Raw genomic sequence first — 20719 nt, 5'->3', positions numbered from 1 at the left:
GTAGCCATATTTACATCTTACCACAATCATGCACACTACCTCGAAGGTGGCGTTGTTTTACCTGACAAAACTAGTGTTGGCTGTTGTGGTTTACACCACGAGACGCCATGCCTCTTCTCTTTCTTTTGTTGATTTTTCTTTCATCTTCTTTTTCTTCATGGGTACGTTGCAGGTATACCGATGACCACAGTGATGGTGCCAGTTGTTGACTTGGAAGCTCTCCACAATCTTTGGCATTGAGAATATACCATTCAACCTTAAAAAAGTCAAAATGAATTTTTAAAATCACAAACCATGGATTAATTATGGCAAACTAGACTCTTGCAAACAATTATCATTTCCAAAAGCTTGTCGAGTGAAATCATGTATTAATGATATACTATGTTGGGTATATTAGGATAAACTAGTTTATAACCTATGGAAAATATAATTACAAAATTAATTTAATTTTCATAATAAAAACTTAAAATTATTAATTAACTATTTTAAATAAATTATTAATTAAAAAATATTTTTTTAATTATATAAAATTATAATCGTTGAATCAAATAAATATGTGAAATTATATCATCTTATAATGTTTATTAATTTTATTTTATTTTTTATTTAATGTTATTAATTTAATATAACTAAAATAGAAAATTTAAGATTTTAAATTTAAAATTAAAAAATCAATACGTTAACAAAAAACATAACATTAATTAGGAAGAGTAATAAAGTAATATACATCAAACGAACTACTTTTTTATTATAATAGGAAGATAATATAAATAAATATATTAACAATTCTACAAAATACTTAGAAATATAGTTATTGCTTTAGAGAAATCAGATATCTTCATTGTTCGTACCCATTTTCTTAATTATGTAAATGATTTTACATGCCATTATTTCATATGAATAGAAAGATTGGTATAAACAAAAATAAATGATATTTAATTTCTCATTTAAAGGATATTTAAGATTTCATTTTGAAAATTTTAATAACTTTTAAACAAAATGACTTATTAATTTATGGTGGTATGAAAATGAGATTTTTTTAAAAATATTTAAATTAGCTTTTGTGATGAAAAAAGTTAACAAGTCCATGAGTTTTAATGTTTGTCTACATTTATACATCTTTTAAGTAGTATTTTATTTTTTACAACCCAAATCCAAGGAGTTTTAAAAAATTAGAAATCCTAACTTATTGTAACCTTCTTTTAAAATGTTTATAAAAAATTATTTTGTAATGTTTTTTAACATTGTCAACCATTTTTTTTAATTTATTGACTTTTAAAAAAATCAATAAGTTGTTTTTACCTCTAAAATATATTATACTATATATAAAATATTTGGTTTTTATTTAACTATAAATTTGTTTTATGCCTTACCGAAATACAATATAACATCTTAAAGTAAGAGATCTTTAAATAATGCATGTCACATGTATACGATAATGTGTAGTCACCTTGGTTGTATATTTATATAATTTCAAGTGCTTCCTCATATTTTATCACTCCATAAACATAAAAACAAAATAGCATAATTACATCGAGGTACCCGACCAGCTTGCAATTATGGTGAGATATATGTTGTGTACATTGTGTGGTGTGCTAGTGAAATAAAAAGTTGGTAAATATGGTGAATGTAGTCATTGATATAGGGCGTGTTCGGCACGGAACGTTTGAAAGCGTTTGAGAGTTTCTAGCGTTTTACAAAACGTTCTGTTTTGAATAGAAAATCTCGTTTAGCACTACACGTTTTCAGCGTTTAGTTTAAACAAAACGTTTCAAATCTAAATACTACTTCATGTAGCGTTTAACTAAACGTCATAAGCTACTCGCTATCAGCTAATTTTGCCGAACGCAGCCATAGATGTTATACCCACTATACAAGTAGGCTTGTTGTTTGGTTCAATTTTTTGTTTTCGGTTAAATCAGTTTAACTTATCAATTTTTCAACCAACTAAACAAAATAAAGAAAATACACTAATATATAACATAATATACTCGATCTTTTATTATATGTTGTCTTGAAGAGTTGATGTACACACACAAGCTAGGAGATAGGAGATAGGTTAATATACTAAGATGAGAGAAATAAATGAAGGTTAACTAACATTTGGTTAAATTGATTTTAGTTTTTAATACAAAATATAAAACAATTATAAATTTATAATTGTTAATAACTAAGAGCATCTCCAATGATAAAAATATATGATAGGTCAAAAAAATTACAACCTCACTATTTAATTATATTGACCTCTAATAAATTTGTTTCTCTAATGGTTAAATTTTTTATGAACTTTTTCATTAATTTAACTACTTTATTTTTATCTATCTAAAATGCTATATAATATCCTCTCGTTTAACTAATTCTTACTTAAATACATCGTATTTTAATATAAACATTCATTCACGTATAAACGATCCACATATTACTACATTAAATATTTATATATTATATATTTTTTTCTATAAACTGTAGATAAATAATAAATACTTAAAATTAGATCAAGAGGATAAAATGTAATATTATTAAAGAGAAAATGTTAGAATGTTTAAAGTATTAAACTATATTGATCATTTAATATATATTGAATAGTCAATAAAAGTGAGGAAAAAAAATTATATACTTCAATGGTGTTAAACTGTTTCTACCACTCAACCAAATCTTATTAAGCTATAAAAAACCTCTATAGATGCTCTAAATAATAAGTTATGAAAATCTTATTAACTAATCTATAAAGTTAAATATAAAATGTTAATTCATATATATATATATATATATATATATATATATATATATATATATATATATATATATATATATATTAAATAGTTTATTGGGTTTTGTCGGTTTAACCAAAACAATTAAAATTTAACCAAAACCAAACCAAATAAGATATCTTTATTCGGTTAACCAAACCAAATAAACCAAACATCGTTTAGTTTGGTTTGCTTATTCAATTTTGGTTTTTTACCACACCCCAATATACAGGTAATGATGTCACTCGAACCTTATTTAATCAATTCATTAAAAATATTCATGGCATGCATTATGATGCTTTAGCACACTTTCCGCGACAGTCTAGTGGGGGAGATTTGTAATGCCTGTTCCAGGTATCATTTAATTCTCTAAGTTTTTTTAGGGTTTTTTTGCTAGGGCTCGACAAGTTGGGGAGATCCAACTCATAAAGTAGAGATCATTTATGAGGACGGGCATTTCGATCCTACTCGACAAGTCGGAAGGCCCCAACTTGACGAGTAGGCGTTGTAAAGGAAAACCCTAATGTCCAGGGGTTTGTACCCTATTTAAAGAATGTATGGCTCATTTGTAGCCTCTTTCATCGTTCTTATAGTCCAGATAGAACCCCTAGCCGCATTTGATGCACTCGACGAGTTGAGGTCAACAAGGATTGTTGACCTTGACTGATGACCTTGAATTTGACCAGGGTTCACTTTGAGAGTATTTATAGTATTTCGGGATTGTAACAAGTTAATCACGTGATGATTATAGGCAGTTGAGTTGGAGTTGTACGTAGGGACTTATCTAATCTTATCTTGTCAGTTCAACATTTACGAGACATGAGTCTCCTCACCATACCAATAGGTCGAAGGTACCAAGGCCGACCCATTTTATGATATGTGGTAAACTAGTTGAAGTTATATTATGAGGCATGATAGTTGGTTATGTACTAGGAAGTATGCTAGTTATATATGTGGTATGCTTGTATGGAAGACCATGGGAGAGCCCATGGAACTTGAATGTAAGACCATGTGGAGAGCCCCCAGTTTTCCTACTAAAGACCGTTAGAGAGCCCATGACACCCGGATGTAAGACCATGTGGAGAGCCCATGGATTTCCTATTAAAGACCATGGGATAGTCCATGGTACTTAGGTGTAAGACCATGTGAGGAGCCCATGACATCCTAGAGTAAGACCCATGGTACGAGCCCACGACATCCCTATATATTGTATGCATGACTTATGTTGTTTATGTAGCTTTTATAGCAAATATGATTATGTGATTTTGTGGATTGTGTGTGGGGTATGCTCTGAGGAACTCACTAAGCATTAGCTTACAGTTTGTGGATTTGTTTCAAGTACATCTGTGCCTAAGGGGAAGGGCAAGGCTTGACGACGCGGCATGCACTCTCTCTTAGACGTTTTATTTATGGGACACTATGATGTTTGGAATAATATTGTCGATGTTATGAATTTGAAAACAAGTGTATTAGGATTTTATGGTTATTGGAAATGTTTTTGATTATTTAAAAATGAAAACTTTGTTTTGAAAATAAGGTCTTTACATGTGGCTTCCAATTGCCACGAGGTAGCAGGAAAATGAAAAATACATGGGCATCCCCCAATCGCCACGTCGTGGCCTCTATTTACCACGTCATGGGAATTGGATCTCAACAACTTAAAGTATTAAGCTGTTTTCCTTCAACCTCAAGAGCTCCAAAGCTCAGATCTAGTTCTTCCCAAGGTCTTGATGGATAAAGTTTCCAATTTTGCCCATTAAGATATCCCAATAAGTCTAGATATCTAAACATATATCCTAAATGACAACTTAAGGCATGGAATCAACCACTAAGCTCGTAATAACCAGGACCATAAATCCATAACTTCCAGAAGGACTTCTTACTTCTATTCTAACATAAAAATCATAGCTTTATGGACATACACGACTAATGCAAGTCTATATCTCAATCTAGGTCAAAATGGGGGCAAAAAGACCAAAAATTCATACATGGATCTCATAACACAATCAAACTTCAGATCCAAAAGATATAGTGATCATGGGACAAAGATAAGCTATAAAGTTGCAAACTTTATCTCATGAAATCAACCCAAACTTAAATATAAACCAAGAAATGCAATAAATCTTAGAATTATGAAGAGAAAACCGAATATGTGGAGGCTTTCTACCTTCCAAGCTCCACAAGACGCATGCGGTGTAAGATTCGAAGTAAATCACTCTTCCACCTAGCAAGCACACCACTCCATCTTCCAAAAATGCAAGCCAAAGCTTAAAACTTCAAGAATCACCATTAATACAATAAGAATCACTACAAAGAGGATAAGGTTTCGTTTGAAAGGATTGGGGGTTGAAAATGATGCCCTAATACTTGAGATTAAGCGTTTAAATATGGAGAAAACCCTAAAAATCATGAGCGTGGGCCGTCACAGCTGTCACATCGTGACCTTTCCTTGCCATTTCGTGGTGACCAATTAAACACACGGTCATGCATAAAATATGACACGTCTTAGTGCTCCAACCACCATGTTGTGACACCTAGTTTTTCCCAAACACCATATCTCTGATCCCACGAAGCCCTTACCTGATCGATTCTAGCAACCGGTGTTACAGTTTTGTTTAAACTAAACGCTAGACGCTCGTACCGTCAAACGAAGCTTTTTGTTTAAACTAGAGTGTTTTATCATAAGGTAAACGCTAGAAGCTCCCAAACGCTTCCAAAAACTTCGTGCCAAACACGCTCTATGTGTTGAATAATTTCTAATAACATTTCAAAGCAAGGGTACATCAAGTAGTTTTTACAAAATGGGGAGTTGGGGACGAGAAAAACAAGAGTTTATTATAATTTTGGTCCTTATATTTGGAAATAATCTCAGTTTTGGTCCAAGTTATCAAAATTGATTTGGTTGGTCCTTATATTTCGAAAGAATCTCAGTTTTGGTCCATGTTATCAAAATAATTTCTAATGTTTCTTACCGTCACCTCCATTATACGCGCCCATAAATAACCATGAATATCAAGGTTCTAAATAACGTAAGATGTTGCTTGGCGGCAAGGTAATAGTTAAGTCATGACAAGTCTTGGCGAGTCATTACGTTTTTCAAAGCGTGACTATATTATATACATTAAAAGATATAAATCATATAATTATTGAATTTTATCAAATATATGACGTTTTTAGAAGTGTTATATTAATATCTAATAAAAAAAAAGTTAACAAAAACTCATTTATTTTAGGCCAGATAAAAAAACAAAAGAAAAAACAAACAAAAAAACTCACCCCTTGAAAAAACTCGTGTCATAACACGATAAGGCGTGTCTTGACACGTTATTTGGACACCATGCTTCACAACCGCCTTGAATGTTTTCGTAACGGCTACACAACGCCTCGTGCCATGGCACGCATTGAGTCGCGCCATGGCGCGCTTTTTAGAACCATGATGAATACCAAATGTATCAATATTTCAAATATTTGATATTAGACTGGGTTAGTGACAATAATAAGGACCAAAACGATGATTTACTCAAAAACAAATTATTAATGAAACATTTAAAAATGATGACCTATAAAAACAAATATGATTGTTTGAATTATGGGTGAGATTTAAATCGGAAAACTGAAACTGTAACTACAACCGGTAGAATCATAATACGTAAAATCAGTCTGGGTATCAGGCCTGATATATTGCTTTATCCGTTTTGGGTCATCCGGGTCCGATTATATCAGTTTTAGGAATTGTAACTAGTTTTTGAAATCAGGTATTGGGTTAACCTGGTTTTGGACTCATTCCAGAATTTTGAATTATATATTTTTTTTATCTATGATAACTAAATAATGCATGGTCATCAAAAGACTAATAAAGATTGATCGATCCCAAGAATATACAATTATTCAAATCTTTAACAAAGTGTCATTCCCTTTCTTCAACAAAGGAATTATAATATACACTGAGATTACAGAAAAAAAACACATACATACTCATTGACCATCCTACTTACCAAATAAGATTTAATTAAAAATTAGGGACAAACAATATTTGATATGGGTGTAATTTCTATTTTTTTTATAAGTGGTTATGACGAATAATGACATTATTTACAAGGATAAGGTTGATGTGTGTTGCGTCATCTTTACCATATTTCTTTCCCTACCATATAAGTGTCATCTCAGTCACACTTACCATAAAGTCATGGTTTCTCGTCACACACAAGGAATGAGCACCATGACAACTATAATATTTTTGTAAAAAAACCATAACATGGCATAACCCCACCCCCTCCCCCTCTCTAAAAACTTAGAAAACAAAAATAACATGAAATTAAAATGTAGCGACCCAAAAATCAAGGGTAAAATTTTTATTTTCAATACAGTTAAAACACACATATCCTTTAAATCCAGACATTCCAAAAACGTGATTAATTAAAAACATTCATCGGAGTTTGTCCCAAAATCATATATTGCAGAAACACAGGTGTGTGCGCTGCGATCAAGCCAACCATTCCTTTCCAAACCGATGATACCTGAAACCATAAACAAAATGATAAGCACGAAGCTTAGTGAGTTCCCCAAAGCATACCCACATAATCCACATAATCACATAATCCATCTTAGCTATAAAAGCTACATAAACCACATAAGTCATGCATACAACATATAGGGATGTCGTGGGCTCGTCCCCAGGGTCTTACTCCAGGATGTCATGAGCTCCCCCACATGGTCTTACACCTAAGTGCCATGGGCTCTCCCATGCTCTTTAATAGGAAAGTCATTGGCTCTCCATATAGTCTTACATTCGGGTGCCATGGGATATCCCATGGTCTTTAGTAGGAAAACCATGGGCTCTCCACATGTTCTTACATCGAGGTGTCATGGGCTCTCCCATGGTCTTCCATATAAGCATACCACATATACAACTAGCATACTTCCTACCACATAAGCAATTATCATGTCTCATAATATAACTTCAGCTAGTGTACTACATATCATAAAATGAGCCAGCCTTGGTGCCTTCGACCCATTGGTATGGTGAGGAGACTCATCTCGAATGCAGAAGCTTCCTGAATGACATCCTTAGTTGCTGCCCCGCCGACTTCCCGAGCTATCAATACCAACCAATATACCCAATTAGTAATTGAGTTCCATACTATAATCCTTAATCCATACATGTGGGTAAATTGACCATTCTACCCCTGGCCCAGTATGATCCAAACTGAGGCCCAAGCCCAACACTATGATGCCCATAAATCCATCAATGGCCCAATTTTCCAAATTCGACCCTAACTCCTTGTGAGCCTTATTCTAATCTCATAATCTCCTTCATTATAATTTGGTTTACTCTAAACACCCCTTTGGACTAATTTGCCTAAAGTCAAAGGTCAAAGTCAAAGTCAACAGTTAAGGTTATAGTCCATGTTGACCCAACTCGTTGAGTGCATCTAGCAACTCATTGAGTTCCTTCAACTTCCATAAAACCGAAATCACCAATCAACTCGCTGAGTCACTTGAGCAACTCGTCGAGTTCCTTAATGTCCAAGGGCCGAATACTCTAAACTGAAATCTCTTGATCGAAATCTCTTAATCTGCTCAACAAAATCACTCGGGATCCCAAAAATGAGAAAACCCTACCCGACTCGTCGAGTTGGCTAAGCAACTCGTCGAGTCCCTTCAGTCCTTTTTGTGTTTAGTCCTTTCTAGTGGAATCAGGCTCCAAATTATAGATCCAATCCCTTAAGACTGAAATACCACATAAATTTGCTAACTTTACATCCATGCAAAGCATCAAAGGCTAAAATCACTTAATCAAAAATTTTCAAGGGACTTAGAGCATGAAGGAGGGCCAAGACTTGATAAAGTTGGAAACTTTAAGTCCTCAAAGACCCTGAGATGTCCAGATCTAAAGCCATATCTTGATATCATTCTCAAAACCAAGAATGGTTCCAAACTAGGCTAATAATGACCATAAACTTTCATAGAATAAGATCTAAGCAATGTATGGTCAAGGTTTTGACTTTATACCTTAAAATGGTTGCCACAGTAGAGGAAACATCGGATCTACAACCTCTCCCTTTAGCTTATGCACCAACCACTTCAAGTTTCTTCACATAAACACAAAAAGGCACTCCTTAAGCCCTCACACCCTCAAAATGGGAGATGAGACACGATTTAGGGTTTCTCTAGACAAAAGGGGGTGATAAAGGAGACTACAAGTGAGGCTTAAGGTCTTTAAATAGGGTACAAACCCTAAAAATTAAGGTTTCCTTTCCAGTGTCTACTCATTGGGTTGGGGCCTTCCAACTCGTCGAGTAGACCCTACATTCTGCGTCTAAATTGATTTCTACTCGATGATTTGGAACTCCCCAACTCGTCGAGTTCCAGTCCAAAAGTATAAAAATGTTGAAAACTCAATAACAAATAAACCAAGTGTTGCAAATCGCCCCCACTTAAACTAGACTTCTTCCTCGAAGTCTGGTATTGCACAAGGTCTGTTTAATGCTTCCTCATTTCTTCCTCCAGCCACTATTCATGAGCCACGTCTGTTACTTCCATTACCTACTATGACCCGACTGATGATTCCCATTGCACCTTCTCTAATCATGCTACGTTACTTCCTCGTGGCCTGCATTTTATGTTCGATAACTAGCACTAACTTCCTCCCATGATTCAGATGCTCCTTTGCCTGAATATTGACTATAAGGAAGTACAGTAGAGTCATTGTCCAAACACCTATGTGGCTGATACATAGTATGCACTATGAATCAATCTGATCTTACGTAACAGTCCTACACGATGCATCGCCTTCCCTAACCGGGTCAAATTCTGACCGAATCACAATACATGGCCTTCAACCCTGCTTCCCGTACTGGGTGTCATCCTTCAAGTCGAAACCCTAAGAGTATTCCAAACCCGATAAAACTTGGGTATCCAACTCTTACCAATAACCAGCACAACGTTCTGAACCCAACGAATACCGACACTTGACGTCCCAAGAGACACATCCATCACCCTGATCATTCAATGACCTTTCCAAAGGCAACATGACCCAACCATACTAGACTCTCTCCGATCCTGATTATCTTAGTGTTACCAACTGAATGAATTTACCTACAATAACAGGATGCCGAACACCAACATTCGGAATATCAATTTTATGTCCGGTTGCTGAGTCGAGTAGCAACCTCACACTCGCCCCACACAACCTCTGAAAGATCCCTCGTCTAGCAATAATTATCCTAGCTATACCACCACTTATGGCTCCATTGATCTTTCTGACACATCCTATGATACTAGCCTGACAACTTGTCGCCACATAATCTAATATGAAAAGTGACTACTACCAGAACCACTATAGTCTTACATAGCGCCTGGATTCCCAAATCCTACTATCTTAATGGTCTGACTCCCTGTCAGATCTCTCACGCCAAACCGACACCATGCTAACCTCGTAGAGATTCGAATTAACCAATGTCCTAAAGGAAATAAAGTTGTTGGCCATATACCACTACAGAACACTCATACTCAACAGAAGGCTCGGATAATCCTTCGAGCAAAAGGTTCTCCCCTGCAACGGTTAGACTCAGATGAGAGTTACGCAACAGGGTCAGGTCAGCCACTCTGAGATTACTTAATCTAACTGCAAACACTTAGCATATACCCCGAATGACAAGCATCTCAACACACGGACCCCAAATCATTAAAACCACTCCAACTCATCTTGCTGCCATATAGCTGCTTTCCTTGAAAGCGTTCAGGACCTCCCAGGCCCAACTTGTCTGCCAACTGTCCGGAACACCACACACCTACCCGATTGTTGAGCCAAAATGCACACACATAACAACCTCGTGTGCCTTATGAAAAGAATCCCGACTGGCAAGAGTTGATCATAAACACCTTGCTACCAAAACTTATGCTAAAGGAACGAATGTTAAATGATTCACCGCAACCTCATATCATATACAATTGCCAACTACCCATCTTTTTCCTGCTTCCAATACGTCGTGGCTCTATTACAAATAGAACCAGCCTAAGACACATCACAATAGCTTAAGCTACCATCGAACCATACCCATCCATTACCCTGGAATCCCGCGTTTGATGCCCATGGCATATAAGTGCCCCAAATCTCATCTCATCGAAACGAAATCCTGCACTAAGCACACGCAAACTCCGATTCAAGATCTTATTCAAAACCGAACCTATACTCCGCTCCTACCCCTAGATCCACAAATATGCATTTGCATAATGCACCACGACTTCCCGATGTCCCTTACTTGACCGATAAATACCCTTAATCCAATCCTCGAGACTACCAGTCTTGCACCTTGTCCAACCACGAGATACCCAAGAGATCAATATCGAGGCTACCCAACCTAGACTCCTCTATGTCACGTACTGATTATCCACATGATCCTGCAGCTCAAGATCTAAACCCTTGTCTCAACAGTCTCTACCAGTTCCATCCTGAATTCCCATAATCACCCGGACTCACTCGCGGACCCTAAAGATCCTCATCCTAGAACGGAGAGTAATTCCTTACCAACCCTAGCCGGTGTGCCCAAAGCACGAGCTTATCTCCCTTTCATGCTTGTGACCATCACATAAATAGTCTAATTCCGACCGATGAATGCTATGATCCTATCGCAACCTAATACTACTTCCATCTAACCATGCTTACCATTTTTAGCCTTACCTTACTCCACTATCACATCGTCGCACCTCTCGAGCCAAATCCTATATCCCATCAGGAGTTCGGGTCACACCTATGGATTCCCGTTGCTCACTATGCATAATCAAGACGATGCTAACTAGCGATTGGTAGTTTCCTGAACTCTCACCACAACCTAGGCCTATGTAGCTACTTGTCCCCCCCCCCCACTTGGGCTCAACGATGCTCTTTCACCTCTTACACCTTATAGATCTCTGATCCATTTCCATCAATATGCATGACCCATCCAAATCATGCACCAACAACATAAGCGCCCCATAGTTATCCAAACATAATGATTACTCAGCTTTGGAAATCCTAAAGAATACTCTTGTATTCTTAACCAATCAGATGATCCAATCACTCCTTAAGATGCCCTTTTACCAAAGGATTCTGAAGGCAAATACAAATTTACCACCCTCTTACCGCTGCATATGTATTGGTAAATGCTACGCGCTACCCGACAATCTCACAACACTCTCACCTCGACACAACGGTCCAAAACCTCATTGCCGATCCATCGGATCGGACACACCCTAAATCGAGCGCCCAATAGTAATTTCACTTACTGACATGATAAATCCTGCTATGCTTGTAACGACCCATAGTCCTGGAGCAATATTTCCTCCGTGCAGTTTCCCACAAGTGTTGCACTGAATCCAGCCTTGTTGGCATCTCAAAAGCTGATCATACCTCTTGGGTCTCATCCCGAGACCCCCACTAAATTCACATGACTTGAACCTCTTTTATCGAGGTACTCCAAATCAGTATTCTGCCCTCTGCTATAGGACCCACATCATTCAAGGTCTCGCACCCTAACCCATCTCGATCGTCAACGACGGAACTGCAATAGCTAGAGAAACATTTGATCTAAACCAGGCTACTAGCTACCCCCAAGACAATCTTTAATCCCGAAAGTGAAATAAACCACACAATCAATCCTTGCCGCCTGATACAAGAGATCTAAGGCGAACTCAAAACCATGACAGTCCTTCCACTAACTGGCTCACCACCGGAGCCGAGACCAAACCCTAGTCCTTCCCTTTGTGTGCTCATCCTCATTCTGCACAGCTGCTATTCACATGGTCCAATTATAACCAATAATTCCCTTCCCTTAGGTTTCTCAGATTCTCCAATACTATCACCGATTCGAGTATGGATCCTGTGCTTTCTGTAGTACGGGCCTAATACTACCTTACACACATACCCATACTTTCCTCAACATTCCTCCCGAATCCTCTAAGTCAACTACTTCATTGATGCACCAAATATCCGCTAAACAGTAACACAATACCCACCGCAGCAACTCTTAGGCTCTCCTAGGTTCCCAACTTCATCGAACCGCCCCACTAGCTCACTGGAGCATATCCTAGCCTTTCCTAGGTTCCCATCCTCATCCTGCCCTCAGCTGCTGAAAGATTCCCACCAATGTCGACCAACTACCTCATGAATACAGTCACATACAACAAAGATCATATAATCTTTCGAGTAAAAGATTCAACCCTAGAACGGTTGGACTCAGACGAGAGCTGCGCAATAGGGTCAAATCCATCACTCTTAGATTATTTAACATGTACTGTATGTGACTTCACATATTCACTTAGTAGTTGATCCACATCACTACGAATCCCACTAAACACAAAGCATGCAACATTCGAGTAACGGTAGATCTAACCAACATCCACTAGTCAAACTACTCTATCCACACATACAATCCGCAAGCAGGAAACACCTTTCACTGATCTCATCCTCACTGACGGCTGCCTTATGCATGTAATTTGTACACAGAACAGGAAACGAGCCAAATCAGCTATTCTAAGGCTATAAGATCTTAACCGTATACAATTTTCAAAACATACACTCAGTAGTTATCAATACCAATAATCATTCTCATTCTAGCATGGCATCCGGTATCCCCAAGGCTACAAGCATCACATATGAGGCCAATCTATCGCTGGCCACTCAACACTCGCATGAAAGTCTACCAGCTCATACAATATATAAAGGCATCTCTCCTAGCCCTAACTAGCACGATTCTCAAATTCATAAATCAAACCATAACAGATAACATATATGGGTATTATGGGGAAACTTACTTGAGCTATGGTGATTACATGCACCACACCCTTTCTTGTTATTAGAAAACTTTTTCCTTGAAAACATTTTTCTTTTTGAAAACTTTACAAATCCTCAGTTTGAGTTCAGACACACCTGAAAGTATGTCCGAATCCTTCAAACCAAGGCTATGATACCAACTTGTAACGACCCAAAAATAAAGGGTAAAAAATTCATTTTTCAATACAGTCAAAACACATATATTCTTTAAATCCAGACATTCCAAAAACATGATTGATTAAAAACATTCATCAGAGTTTGTCCTAAAATCATATATTGCAGAAACACGGGTGTGTGCGTTGCGATCAAGCCGGCCCTTCCTTTCCAAACCGATGATACCTGATGGTAATTATGCAAAAATAAAAAGGTTATGCAATTGGTTTTAGATACCAAATAAAAGCCGTACTTATACAAAAATAAAAAGATATAAACAACTTAATTTCACATGATTGTGATTAAACTTTTATACGGTTTCAAACCTTAAAATTATAATGATAATAACTTTTATATATGTTTAGTTTTTGGATATAAAAAATAACCTATTCAAATTAAAACGATGATAATGATTATAAACTTATATTTGTAATATAAAAATTAAAATTTAGTATGCATGGTTTCACAAAGAAATTAACAGAGAAAAAAAGAAAAAAAGAACACTATGAGTTATTTTATTTTTTTATTTAGGTAAAAAATCATTAAAAAAATAATAAATAAAATGAGATGTCTATCTTAAAATATAAAATAGAAAATAAGGTGACTATCTTTAAAAAAAAAAAAAGAGTAAATGGGATTACATAATTTTCAATATTTAATTTTTTTTAAAAGGAATCTATAATCAAAATAGGCTATTATTAAAAATTAGGTGTAAAATCCGTCTACTGTATGAGTTGATTAAAAAATCAATATTAAGGTGTAAAAATTATGTATTTTTTAAAATAATATTTTTACATAAATGCAAAAAAAAAATGATAAATAAGTAAGCAATTTAAGAAAAAATTATGTTGAATATCAAGGTGTAGCATAATTTTTTTTAAGTAAACTTTCAAAATAAATACACATAAAATGATGAATACATAAGTAACTAATATACATTTGCTTTTAAGTGTAATACAAAAAATGACCTGTGATATTTTTATCAAAATTGACCGGTCAATATTTTTATAATAATAGATAAAAAATTATACAAAGGACACAAATACACATGTTTTTAAAAAAAGATAATTGATAAAAATCGCACCATGCGTTAGTTTGTGGATTGCAGTCACACTCATTTTATTTCCTTATTTTTGTGATTATGTAACACATCTATCTTTGAAACTATTACCATTAGCTAAAAGTCAATATGTAAAATAAAGGCACAAGTTGAAACTAATTGATAATGATAGTTTATAATATATAGTTAGATAAAAATCAAACAAATGATAGAAATAAACATCTTTTACTAAAGATAGTTAAGAAAACACACACAAAATACACAGATGCACTAAAGATAGAACACGATTGGATTCGACATTTGCTTAAAATAGAAACTGAAATAAAAATAAAGTTTGTTTTTAACTCTAAGACACACTTTATGGTTCTGGTACTTCACGTTTTGAGTTTCATGCTATCCGTTTTTGGATATCTAGTAATCTATGATGGTAGTTATTGCAATTATATTTGAATTTAAAAATTATTAATATCAATTTCACTTGAAATTCTATCAATCAATCTCAAAAATCCAAATGATCTGGCAATCTGTTTTATGAATGCAAAACCAATTTAAATTATTACATTATTTTTTCTAATCTTTTAATGAGTGAATGAACCATTGTATCATTAAAATAATGGTCTATAGAGCTCCAATGGACCAATATATCCAACACCAATTTTATGTCAATATACAAAGTCACCATTTTAATGGTGAAATATTCATACTGTATTTGTCCTTTATTAATATAAATATAGTGAAGATTTTTTATTTATAATAATTACGTTAAGAAAATCATATAATTAAAATGTAAACAAAGAGACTTTTTACCACCTGAGATAGAATAAGAGGACCACTTAGACTCTCATACAACCTTTTTGAGTTTATCAAAGTATATGTTGTGGATTTTTACATGGCAGCCTACAATAAAATAAACTAAATCATGATAGCAAAAAAATAGAAAAAGGAAAAAAAGTTAGATAAACAGAATTTCAAAGAAGCATTAGAGTCTATATATAATTTCATGCACATATTTCAACCCAGTTATGAAATTCCTTCTAAACTAATAAAAAATAACTTAATGCATTAATATAGAGTTGAAAAGTAGAATTTCCTAATAATACATTTCATGTAATGCTTAAAAAAACATAAGATGTGATGAATTACTTTGCCACAAATCCATAAAAATTGTTGTTAGTGTAAGGGTCCACCACTTCATTGAATATGCAAATTAATGATTGAGAATTGTGTGTCATCATAATAACATAACATTGCTATATGATTCCCTTATATGATTCCATTTTAAGGCATTTGTATATTATACGAAAACATTTAACAAAGAATGATGTCATCGTATGCAGTAACCTGATAACATAAATTAATATGCGCTCCATGGGAAACAAATATCGAGCGTATGACAATAAGATATGAACCAAAATAAATAGTGATAATCAAGTCTACCTTTTATCAGTCTCATGAAATTAAGTAGTAATAAACACAAAAACAAACAATTGAGGGAAAAATCAACGACGAAATGGTTTAAAAAAATGCCAAAAACATATTAAACATTATAGAAAGATTAATTATCACAGTAAAAAATATACATTAGTTGCAGCCCGATGAAAATAGATCATTCTTCTTATTCATATGTGTTCGTGGGCACCATACCAACAACTAAAATCGAGTAAAGTGAGCTAAATCATGAAATCATCTATTACCCGTGCGTACCAAACAATAAATTTTGGTTATCAATACAATTAAAATCATAAAAATGTTATCAACATATAAGGGTTTTTTTTTTTAATTTTTTATCTCAGCATAACCTCCTATCATTTTCTTTAAAATAAAACTTCAAGTAAAACCAAAAGCAATGACAAAACATCCACCCATCACCAAATAACCAAAAGAAAGCATCACCCAAGGGAGAGGAACACAAAAAGACTGACCAACAAAACAACATCACATCAGAAGCCAGCAAGCAGGGGTAAAAAGGTGTAAAACTCATTCATGAACTTCCGACGTCCAGATGCGGCATTCAAACGAACTAAGAATTGGAAACAAAGAAATGAATACAAAGAGTAACCAATGGAATTTAAACCCCGAGATCACCACATCTGAATCCTCTTTAAATTGAACCAGATTCCGACTGCCAAACAAATGAATAGCACAATTGATTATGCAGACCGTGATTCTAGACCTACAATGTGGAAAGCGGACAAGGCCTGGAAGAGGAGTGAGCAATCAAATAAAAAAACCTAGATGAAGAAAACATACTTCCTAATATCAAGGGTGTCATTTTATGAGTGCTGATTTGTATCATTGAAAGAAATTGCATCATTATGACATTCTATATTTAAATTCATATAACGGGAATATTTTTGAATCAATGGAATAGTTGTAATTTGGACCTTATCTACGCTTGATTTGAACCTAATCAAATGCTATAATTTTGTTGTGTACAATGCCTTAAATTTAGGAATTTAAAATTGGAAGGAACATGTAGCCTACATAATAATTAATATAATGAGATGATATTTTATTGAAAATGAAAAACATAACAAAATGACATGTGGAATATTAATTAGTCTACAATTTTCATAAAATTACAAGTGTCTAATTGAATAGCAATATGATAAGTGTCAAAAAGGATTTTGATTTATTAGGGGAGATAGGTTAGAGGTTAGATTGATGTGTATAAAGAAAATCTCAAAAAAAAAAAAAAAAAAAAAATATCTTTGAAAAAGTTATAGTGAAGAATTTAAGAGGCTCTCGTATTAGAAAAACCTAGAGTGAGTTTTAAATTGGTAAAATGAATTAGAATAGGAAAGGAAGTTGTCATGGAGACATCTGGAAATCTTTTACATTTGGCAAAATAGACTAGGGATGAGCGTGGGACGGAACCGGTACCGACCCATACCGTTCCCGATTTCCCGTAAACCGAATTTTATTGAAAGTCAATCCCGAGTACCGAATCGAATTCACATCACCGGTACCGGTACCGGGAATGATACCGGTTTTCGGTACTAGTACCGGTACCAGTGGTACCGCATCCCGAATTTCATGTATTTGGAGTACCAAGTACCGTCCCATATTTTCAAATTCGGTACGCTTCGGTACCGGTTTCTATACGGTACCGGTACACGATCATGATTTGGGACAAACTGTTCATCTCTAAAATAGACCATCCTAATCCCACTAGCTTGCTTGGGTGATTTGAACTACGAAATCCTAAAACCAATTCCAAAGTTTAAACGATAAATTCCAAGTTTTTAGGTCTAAACGGGAACCTGTTATGAATAACAAATTTGGGTTCCAACCAATTACATACCCATTTTATCTATTCTGATATTCAAAACCGGTTCCTTCGGACCGATCCGTTTCTTGAGTTACTCATTTTGAATTTCAGCTTTCGGATCCATCCAGGTTGGACTAACTTTCACCCCTAGCTTGAATATTGGGATTATAACATTTCACAATTGGCAAATACCACTTTGTGAAATAAAATTGCCATTTAATCATACATTTTCCAAAAGGAAAAAAAAAAAAAAAAGTTCGTTATAGTAATTAACCCTAAAGTAAAACCCCAATATTTTGGAGGATCAAGATTGAAAATGTAGAGCAAAAGCTTTTTAATTAAATTGGCTACCCAAGGAAATGGGATCATACATGCGATTGATTACTAGCATTTCTCAATCCTCAAACATCCATTGGTTAACATGAAACCCTAATTTCAATGTGCTGAGAAGAACGCCGCAGCTCCAACGAATGGAGCATTAATATAAGTAGCCGGCTCCGACTGAATATAATTGCTCCGATCATCTGCATAGTTATCATTACGATCTGGACCTCCGACAATCGCTCCAACGAGTATATTCGGATTGGATGAACCAGAATTGAAGTACTGATGTCCGGCATCACAAGATATACGATCAGGATGATCACGAACAGAGGGTACCGATGATCCCCGGTGGTGGATGTGTGTCGGGTATCGATCACCAAACCCCACCATGTACGACATTTTCATCGGATTATCACCCAATATGTAGTCAATCTGCTTCTTTGCTTGTACTATTAGCATCTCCGATGTGATCGTTGAAGCCCCACAAGAAGCACGACCACCATTCGAGTCAAGATACTTGGCGTACGTTAGCAAGAGGAAGGAGGAGGTCGTCACGTACTGGAGATTGCTTCCTTCTTGTTTGTAGAACAGACCTCCTCGGGTGTATTGTGCTTGGGAATTCTGTGATCCTGGAATCAATGAACAAATGTAGTTATCTGAATGTTGTTTATACGACTGAAATTCTTCGATTTTGTTCTCGAGAAAGCTTTTGGAAAGAAGAACTTTTGTCCCTGCTCTTTTGTCATCCCAACTGAAGGAGAAATCGTCGTCTTCTGAACCCATTAAGTGACCATTTGATTGAATGTAAGTCATGTAACTGGTATCCTGAGAGGCTCTGTGTATCCATGCCGCTCCCCACAGCAACTCGTCCTAAATACAACAAGAAATTTAAACAGGTTGAAGAACAGTAATTCCAAGAATCAAACAGGTTTCGTTAATTCGTTTCATGTCATCTTACATTGAATCCTGAATACGAGCAGTAAAATGGACAAACAGCATTATGTAGCGAGTCGCTGTAAGAGCCTCTATAGTGGTCTGCAAATTTGAATACCTGATATATCCGATTTACATGATTATCTCGACATTGTTAAGAAATCAATTAAGAGAGTTGTGATGAATAGATTAGTACATTCATGGCTGTTTGAAGTAATTTCTGTGAATAAGAAGGCTCGGAGTCTTGAAAGACAATGGAAGCCGCAGCCAGTGCAGCAGCAGTCTCTGCAGCCACATCAGATCCCGGATTTTGAGCCGACACCTTGTAGACACCTCGTGATGTGTCCATATCTTCCGGCCTCTCCCAGCATTGGTGATCGGAGTTAGCTTCCCCCACCTGTTTCAAATTTGGGAACAATAAGAGCTTTGTAAACTGTAATTGTACACTAACATGCATGGAACAAAAATGGTGGTCGGAGACTCGGAGTCGGACTGAGCTCGATCGTACCTGTACATACAAGGTGCCGGGGGTGGCGGTGGCTGCTTTCAGAAGATAATCGGAGCCCCAACGAAGGGCAGCTTTCGCATTCCCTAATTCCGATTGCATAAAACCACCAAACTCTATGATACTCCATGCAAGCATAGTTGTGGTGAACGCCATGGGGAGCCCAAACTTCATGTTATCACCTGCATCATAATAACCTCCGACTAGATCCACCTGAAAACAGAAAAACGGCATGAGGGACAGTTACCGGAAACAATGGTGTATTTGATGGTTCTGTGAAGGTACATTGGCGGAAGAACCGTCGTGTAAGGCGGAATCAGCCCTCCATTTGAGACGTTGGGTTGCAGGTAACTTGCCGGATCTTTGGCCTTCGAAGAAGAGGATGGATTTGGTGAGGGCGTCGGAGTAATGATCAGAAGTGAAAGCAGAATTAGCGAAAGAAGAAGAGGTTAGAAGGAGAAGAATGAGCAATGTAGGAGGAGCCATGTTTGTGTGTGAAGGGACGTGCAGGTGGTGAATGGTGATTTATAGAAGGTGGGTTTCCGGTGGTAGTTAAGTGAGTGAAATCACGGGCTTAACTGCGCAAAAATGGAGTGAAGATGGTTCGTAGTGAAGCCAACAAACAAAAGGAATACTATTCAGTATTCACCATCAATTTCTTTCTTAAATTTCACCTTAATTTACGTTAAATGATGTTTTTTTTTACCTTAATTCCCAAATTCAACAAGAGTAAATATTTCCAATTTTGAGTTTTCACCTTTTTTAACACTTTTTACGGCTTTAGTAAATAATAATTAACCAATAGACTGTGAAGTCAAATCTCGCATGTGCATGGTTTAACAAGGATTGGTCTATTGAAAACACCCTACGGCATGAATTCTTGGTATCGATAATTAAGCAAAGGAAAAAA

The 20719-nt window shown here is 35.7% G+C and overlaps 1 protein-coding gene across 1 annotated transcript; it reads right to left on the bottom strand.

The window, feature by feature from the left end:
• Positions 1 to 18364: 18364 nt before the first annotated feature.
• LOC145034510 (endoglucanase 1-like) lies at positions 18365 to 20432 on the bottom strand. The gene is made up of 5 exons (XM_078982938.1): positions 20095 to 20432; positions 19813 to 20022; positions 19501 to 19701; positions 19330 to 19422; positions 18365 to 19241 (listed from the first exon to the last, which is right to left on the bottom strand). The coding sequence occupies exons 1-5, from the start codon at positions 20293 to 20295 to the stop codon at positions 18483 to 18485; spliced, it is 1464 nt and encodes a 487-aa protein (XP_078839064.1). The 5' UTR covers positions 20296 to 20432; the 3' UTR covers positions 18365 to 18482.
• Positions 20433 to 20719: the final 287 nt, after the last annotated feature.

Source organism: Lactuca saligna, chromosome 3 (assembly GCF_052625555.1).
Source record: "Lactuca saligna cultivar CGN05327 chromosome 3, ASM5262555v1, whole genome shotgun sequence".
NCBI lineage: Eukaryota > Viridiplantae > Streptophyta > Magnoliopsida > Asterales > Asteraceae > Lactuca > Lactuca saligna.
The sequence above is the reverse complement of the archived record's forward strand: the minus strand, read 5'-3'. Positions and strand labels throughout refer to the sequence as shown.

Coding starts and splice junctions, on each gene's coding strand:
- LOC145034510 (XM_078982938.1), bottom strand. CDS start 20,295: ATGGCTCCTCCTACATTGCTCATTCTTCTCCTTCTAACCTCTTCTTCT. Junction 19,423..19,500: donor TACTTCAAACAGCCATGAAT/GTACTAATCTAT, acceptor CGGATATATCAG/GTATTCAAATTTGCAGACCA. Junction 19,242..19,329: donor GCTCGTATTCAGGATTCAAT/GTAAGATGACAT, acceptor TGTTGTATTTAG/GACGAGTTGCTGTGGGGAGC.